The sequence below is a fragment of the Giraffa tippelskirchi genome, chromosome 11 (assembly GCF_054371585.1).
Source record: "Giraffa tippelskirchi isolate mGirTip1 chromosome 11, T2T-mGirTip1v1.2.pri, whole genome shotgun sequence".
Lineage (NCBI taxonomy): Eukaryota > Metazoa > Chordata > Mammalia > Artiodactyla > Giraffidae > Giraffa > Giraffa tippelskirchi.
The window spans coordinates 119677353-119685424 of record NC_137285.1 but is presented as its reverse complement, the minus strand read 5'-3'; the positions used below and the strand labels follow the sequence as shown (position 1 = coordinate 119685424).

Here is an 8072-nt window from a genome sequence, read left to right as displayed (position 1 = left end):
GACCACTGGAAAATCCATAGCTTTGACTAGACAGACCTTTGTTGGCAAAGTAATGTCTCTGTTTTTTAATATGCTGTCTAGGTTGGTCATAACTTTCCTTCCAAGGAGTAAGTGTCTTTTAACTATATGGTTGCAGTCACCATCTGCAGTGATTTTGGAGTCCAAAAAACATAATGTCTGCCACTGTTTCCACTGTTTCCCCATCTATTTGCCATGAAATGTTGGGACTGGATGCCATGATCTTAGTTTTCTGAATGTTGAGCTTTAAGCCAAATTTTTCACTCTCCTCTTTCACTTTCATCAAGAGGCTCTTTAGTTCTTCTTCAGGGTGGTGTCATCTGCATATCTGAAGTTATTGATATTTCTCCCGGCAATCTTGATTCCAGCTTGTGCTTCCTCCAGCCCAGTGTTTCTCATGATGTACTCTGCGTATAAGTTAAGTAAGCACGGTGACAATATACAGCCTTGACGTACTCCTTTTCCTATTTGGAACCAGTCTGTTGTTCCATGTCCAGTTCTAACGGTTGCTTCCTGACCTGCACACAGATTTCTCAAGAGGCAGGTCAGGTGGCCTGGTATTCCCATCTCTTTCAGAATTTTCCACAGTTTGTTGTGATCCACACAGTCAAAGGCTTTGGCATAGTCAATAAAGCAGAAATAGATGTTTTTCTGGAACTCTCTTGCTTTGTCAATGATCCAGCGGATGTTGGCAGAGGTTTTCCCCCATATTTTCTTCTAGGAGTTACGTCTTTATTTTGAGTTAATTTTTATGTGATGTGAGATAAGGGTCCAATTTCATTCCTCGGTGTGTAAATATCCAGTTTTCCCAACAACATTTATTGAAGCGACTATCCTTTTCCCATTATATATTCTTGACACCTTATTAACCATATATGTGGGGATTTATTTTGGGCTCTCATTATTATGTTGCATTGGTCTGAATGTTTGTTTCTAACCATTATTTCACTATATGATATGATAATATATTTTCTTGTGAATATTTTCTGAAATTTAGAGTATTTATTTAGAATGGACTCCTAGAGTCGGATTTAGAAATTGGGATAATGTTTGGGGGTGTTAGAAGATATTAGGCTTAGGAGGTCTTAATACTACTCTATTCCTAATCATTCCTCCCCTTAGAATTCTATAAAATAAATATGAAATAATGAAAACTAAGATGCCACTTTTTATTAATCAGGCTAGTCCCTAATGCCACTGAAGTTTAGAGCTCTGAAGAGCATGGATTGGGCTACATGGTCTAGTCTAAAGTTCTTTTAAGTTCCCTTTTGGCTTAAATCCATATTGTATCATAGTATTGCATTCCGGCTGGCAAAGTGATGATGAGTACACCAAGGATAGAGCAAGTAAAGTTTTAAAGCACGACCCTGTTCAAGGTCCATTAAGGGACCTTAACAGTCCACTCTCCAGAAGAAGAGAAAAAATAGAAATGAGCACGGCCTTTTAAAGCACAATAACTCTACCTAGTAGTAAACATGGACCAATCAACATCCTCATGTTACAAATCAGAGTTTTACTCCTCCTGGGGAGAAAGGACTGGTAAAAAACAGTTTCTTCCATATCCATACTACTGAGAACTGGGTCAAAGCATACAAGTATTTGAGTCATTTAATGTATTTAACAAAATTGTTTCTAAGATATACTATATTAACTTTCCTACTTACATTGTACAAAAATGCCTTTTCTTGGCATTTTTGTTATACAGCTAATGAATTCTGACATTTATTAATTGGGTGATTTAACCTCTTTTTGCCTCAGTTTTCTCATCTGCAAAATAAGACAGTGTCTACTTCAAGATGTTATCAGGACAATTTTATCATATAAACCCTTAAAGTAATGCCTGATATGTGTTAAATGCTCGATAAAATACTAGTTATTATTTTTTGTTGTGACTTTTTCTGTTAAAACCTTAGTTAATTTCCCAGATAAAAGCTGTATCTCTCATTGTTGTAATTGTACTTAGTCATGATAATATTGAATTTTTTTCTTGTAGTTAGTAGCTATTTGCATTTTTTTCTTTGTAAATAGTCTGTACATGTCCTTGGCCCATTATTTCTTAGACTCAGCAATTTTCATAGTGTTTGATATAGAATCATAATGTAATAAAGTATTTTAAGTTTTTTCTGATATCTCCCTCAAATATTTTTCTCAGTTTGTAGTTTAATTTTATTCATGATGTTATTATCTCACTGAAGTCTTTCAATTTATGTTGTAAATTATACACTTTTCCTTCAAGGTTTCTTAGAAGGCTTTTGTGATTTTCAAGTCTAATCCTAATCATATTTCATAACTTTAACCTATTTTTCCTTTTTTGTGTTGTTTTACTTTTACTATTTTATTCTTTAACTCAAACAGAATTGTCCTTAGTGTTGATATGCTAAGGCTTTATTTTTAAACCCAAGAAAAGTTTGCTGTTTTTTAAGAGGTCAAATTAAATTTGATGCCTGAAACTGTTTCATGTTTTTCAAGCATATGTTATAATTTTAATATGTAGTGTTTTGAACAGTTAGTGGTACAGTTTTTACACACAGTGATAAGCCTAACAGTATACACAGTCATTTCCTAATAATCTGTGTATAGCCATTTAGTAAAGTTCACATGAACTTTAATATCCTCATATCAGAACATATAAATCCCAAGAAGGTTTTAACAACATCATATTTTATCTGTAAATAAGTGGTACTAGGGAGGGAGATTTGGGGAAAAAATAAAGTGGATTTAAATTATAGCCAACTAATAAGAATAAAATATCCTACTTAGTATCAATTAGAACAAGTTGGATAGCAGAAAGCTAGAAATATCCAATTACGTTTTTAAATTGAGCTTTAAATGAGCCTCTCCACAGGTTGTTGTTTTAAGTCAGTCCAACTCTTTGTGACCTCATGGATAATAGCCTGTCAGGCTCTTTCTGTCCATGGGATTTCCCAGGCAAGAATACTGGGGTGGGTTACCATTTCCTTCTCCAGGGCATCTTCCCCACCCAGGGATTGAAACTGTGTGTCTCCTGTGTGGCAGGCAGATTCTTTACCACGGAGCTACCCAGGAAGCCCAATATCATAGACCCAAAGTTTATTATGTTTGTTTGCACCAAACAGAGAAACAAGCATAAACCTCAATGGGAGAAGAAAACCACACTTCTGTGGCAGAATTTATCTTCCTTGGCCTTTCACAGGACTCACAGACCCAGATCCTGCTGTTTATTCTTTTTCTCATCATTTATCTGTTAACTGTGCTTGGAAACCTGCTTATCATCATTCTCATCTTCGTGGATTCTCGACTTCACACGCCCATGTACTTTTTTCTTAGAAACCTCTCTTTTGCAGATCTCTGTTTCTCTACTAGCATTGTCCCTCAAGTGTTGGTCCACTTCCTGGTAAATAAGAAAACTATTTCTTTCGTGGGGTGTATGACACAGGTCATTGTCTTCCTTCTGGTTGGGTGCACAGAATGTGCACTGCTGGCGGTGATGTCCTATGACCGGTATGTGGCGGTCTGCAAGCCCCTGCACTACTCCACCATCATGACCCAACAAATGTGTCTCCAGTTGGCCATAGGGTCCTGGGCCAGTGGTGCAGTAGTGTCTCTGGTAGATACCACCTTTACTTTTCAACTTCCTTATCAAGGACAGAACGTTATCAATCACTACTTTTGTGAACCCCCTGCCCTCCTGAAGCTGGCTTCAGCAGATACTTACAAAACAGAAATGGCCATCTTTGCAATGGGTGTGGTCATCCTCCTAGCTCCTGTCTCCCTGATCCTGGTCTCCTACTGGAATATCATCTCCACTGTCATCCAGATGCAGGCTGGGGAGGGGCGGCTCAAGGCTTTTTCTACCTGTGGCTCCCACCTCATCGTTGTTGTCCTCTTCTATGGATCAGGAATATTCACCTACATGCGGCCAAATTCCAAGACCATAAAAGAGCGGGATAAAATGATATCTGTATTCTATACAGTGGTGACTCCAATGTTGAATCCCATAATTTATAGCCTGAGAAACAAGGATGTCAAAGGAGCTCTCAGGAAACTGGCTGGAAGGAAGTCCTTTTCTCAGAGACAGTGACCTTTAGGTTTGACTTTTGGAGGCATGGTAGCAGCCTTAAAAGAAGAGCAGAATTTCGGTCAGCAGTTATGAATTAGGTCATTTGAGGAAGAAGGATAAAAGTAAGGGACACATTTCAGAAACTGTTCCTATAAACACAGGGAAGAAATAGAAGGATGAAAAGTTAGGTTACTTCTTGATTATGAAAAGGATTAAGTGCTATTTTGAAGGCACTTTTGGTTAATTCAATTAACATGGACATGTTTGAAGCATAGTCACTGTTGAATCTAAGAGGTTTAAACTGGATTATCCTGAGATAACATCTAATATGAGTTGAGTACATTATTTTAACATCAAGGACACTTCAAGTTTGGATGTTCCAGTCATACAAACCTAGGAATAGTCTGATCAAAGCAATCAACATGTTTGGAAGAGTCTTTAATACTGGGATCATTCACGGCCCAGAGCATTCCAGTTGTAAAAAGGTTCCAGAGGCAACACTACTTCCTAGCTCATGATGTTCTCTTCTGAAAGCTCTTGAAAATTTTTTATTTCATTACCCTAAAGTTCATCTATCACAGATTATCAGAGTAAAAAGAGAATTCAGTCATCTAATCCAAATGTATGTCTGAGGCTTAAACTACTCTATAACATTTCTATTAATTGTCCATCATTTGTCTAAACAAGAATGAGATAGCTAGCTCCCTATGCTCTAGGATCATTCCCTTTCATATATAGACAGTTTTTTACCATTAGAAAGATCTTCCTTCAGTTTCCTATATTTTCAACCAACTCTCACTAGTTGTACTCCTAGAATAATTTTTCACTATCCTTCTATACTTAAACTTACTGAAGTCAATTTCTATATCTACCCAAATTCATTTCTCACAGCCAGTCACCCACTTGTTCTTTTAAAATTCATTTATCTAACATTCTTTGGTACCCTATATTCATTCGGATCATCTTCCTTTGAATGATCCCAATTTACCCAATGAATATCTCTTCTGAAAGTAAAATAGAATTAGAATTTTAGAAATTGGAGTTTACCAACTCTAGGCTGGTACCTGTGTAAGCTTAGCTGTCTCTAACTACATCTCACTGTGGCTCATCTTCTCTAGAATGGTCAATTCCTGAGTCCACTTCATGTTCTCATGAAATCTTAATCCAAATAAACTTTGACAACTGCTTGGCTCTTTTACCCAAACTTTAATCAGTTACACATTTAGAGGAGATTCCATGGTAACCATTCCACAGTTACCATAAACATGGGTCAGGAACAACATGCCTCAGATTGATTTTGCAGTAGAATATCTCCCCAATGAAGACATATCTAGTAGCTAAACTTCTTATTTCTTTCATTCATGTATCCATACAATCATTTTAAAACCATTTATTGAGCTCTTATTTCATTTTATCTTATTCAACTCTCAGCGTATCCAATGCATCCAAAGAAATGACTGACACATAATGTGTTTTCATACACATTTTTGCATTTGTTACTATCCTTTTAAAATTACTAGAACTTCACTACAATAGACAAACTCTAATTGGAGAATAAGGATCAGAGAAAATCCTTATTCAAGCTTGTGATAATTGAGGTGATATAGAAAAGGACAAAAATTTAATAGGTGAAGTTTCTAACTTGTCTGCCAGTGATGATCCACATGAAATCTAATTCAGTAACTGGAGGGAAAAAAAAAACAAACAGAAAATGTATGGAGAAAATGCAGACACTAATTTGGAGAAATTTCGCCAAGAAGGCGAAGGAAGAAATAAGATATAACTGTGAAAGTGGGATTGTGGGCTTTTAATTTTCCTTTATTTATTTTTTTTAGATTTCTATGCCCCTTCCCTTTTCCTTCAGACTTTAACCCCTTACTCACTGCCACTCTCCCTAACACACTGTTCTTCTTAAAGCTCTTGGTTACTTTAATTTTCACACAGAATGAAATATTCAGATACTTTGCATTCTCATAATTCTTTCATCTTCATTCCTTCAATGATTTCAACCATGGTCATATCTTAAATATTGTCATTGCCAACAGTTGTCATCCCCACTTTTCAAATTGTGAAACCACAGAATCCTGAGCAAATAAAATGATTGCTGCTTTAAGGAACTAAGTTTTGAGATGGTTTGTTATGCAGCAATGTATAACTAAAGCTCTGAGAGAATCATGCTCCATCCTATTCAAATAGATGCCTGTGGGGCTTTTTCACATTACCAATGAAAACTACCTCTCCTGCTATGGAGGGAGACAGGGATAAAGGGCCAAGAGGCTTCTAAAGAATTATAATAAAGATGATGTATCAGTCAGGGTTTTTAGTTGCAAGTATGGGGTCTCACAGTCGGACACGACTGAAGCGACTTAGCAGCAGCAGCAGCAGCAACAGAAACTGACTACGTATGATTTAAGCTAAAAAGAAAAAATACTGAATAATATTAATTCCTATCTACAGCCAGAACCACAGGTCTAATTCATTTATCACAGAATGGGTCAGAATCCCATTCACAGAGGAGCCTGGTGGACTACAGTTCATAAGGTCACAGAGAGTCAGACACAACTGAAGTTAACTTTGCACGCACGCATGCACACTGTGGACATTACTGCCATTCAGCACTAGGTGGCGCAGTTTATACAGTCAACCGTCTTCAGGCTGGTGCAGCAATTCGCTGAACCTGGATATTGGAATATTGTGGCTTCCTCTACCGCTGATAGAAAAGAAGAAATTGCTGACAACACAACCTCAACCAAGTGATCAAGGTTAACACAAATAGTTTTAAATCCAGTTGACAGTATGTTCCCTTGAGATGATGTGATGGAAACAGCACTTTATGATCAGAAGATCTTCAAACCCATAACCTCAGTCTAATCAGGAGAAAATTATTAGACAAATTCTCACACATGGGCTTCCTGTAAAATGTATAACCTTTACTCCTCAAAAATTTAAAGGTCCTCAAAAACAAATCTGAGAAACTGTCACAGCCAGGAGGAGCCCAAGGAACAACTTAATGTAATATGGTGTCCTGAGTAGAATCCTGGATCAGAAAAAAAGGATATAAAACAAAACTTAAGGAAGTCCAAGCAAAGTGTAACGTTTAGTTAATAATAAGGTATCACTCTTATATTCTTAATTGTAGCAGATGTGCCATAATAATATAAATAATAACAATGGACTATGGATAGTGACTGAAGCCATGAAATTAAGACTCTTGATCCTTGGAAGAAAAGCTATGACAAACCTAGACAGCATATAAAAAAGCAGAGACATCACTTTGCCAATGAAGATCCATGCAGTCAAAGCTATGGTTTTTCCAGTAGTCATGTACGGATGTGAGAGTTGGACCATAAAGAAGGCTGAGCACCAAAGAATTGATGCTTTCGTACTGTGGTGCTAGAGAAGACTATTGAGAGTCCCTTGGGCAGCAAGGAGATCCAACCAAGGAAATCCTAAAGGAAATCAACCCTGAATATTCATTAGAAGGACTTATGCTGAAGTCGAAGCTCCAATACTTTGGCCACCTGATGTGAAGGGCCAATTCATTGGAAAAGACCCTGATGGCTGGGAAAGATTGAGGGCAGGAGGAGAAGGGGGTGAAGGAGGATGAGATGGTTGGATGGCATCACTGACTTAGTGGACATGAGTTTGAGCAAACTCTGGGAGATAGTGAAAAACAAGAAAGCCTGGCATGCTGCTGCAGTCCATGGGTCACAAAGAGTTGGACACAACTGAGCAACTGAACAAAAACAAGGTCAATAATGGGAAGAGTTTATGGGGAGGCATCTGGGAATTCGCTGTACCATCAGTTCTGTTCAGTCGCTCAGTAGTGTCCGACTCTGCGACCCCATGGACTGCAGCACGCCAGGCTTCCCTGTCCATCACCATCTCCCGGAGCTTACTCAAACTCATGTCCATTGAGTCAGTGATGCCATCCAACCATTTCATCCTCTGTCGTCCCCTTCTCCTGCCTTCAATCTTTCCCAGAATCAGGGTCTTTTCAAATGAGTCAGTTCTT

General features: G+C 37.8%; 1 protein-coding gene across 1 annotated transcript; it reads left to right on the top strand.

Moving 5' to 3' along the window:
* The first annotated feature begins 2331 nt into the window (after positions 1–2331).
* On the top strand, positions 2332–5763 carry OR2D3 (olfactory receptor family 2 subfamily D member 3). The gene has a single exon (XM_081540910.1). The coding sequence runs from the start codon at positions 3134–3136 to the stop codon at positions 4076–4078; it is 945 nt and encodes a 314-aa protein (XP_081397036.1). The 5' UTR covers positions 2332–3133; the 3' UTR covers positions 4079–5763.
* The last annotated feature ends 2309 nt before the right edge of the window (positions 5764–8072 follow it).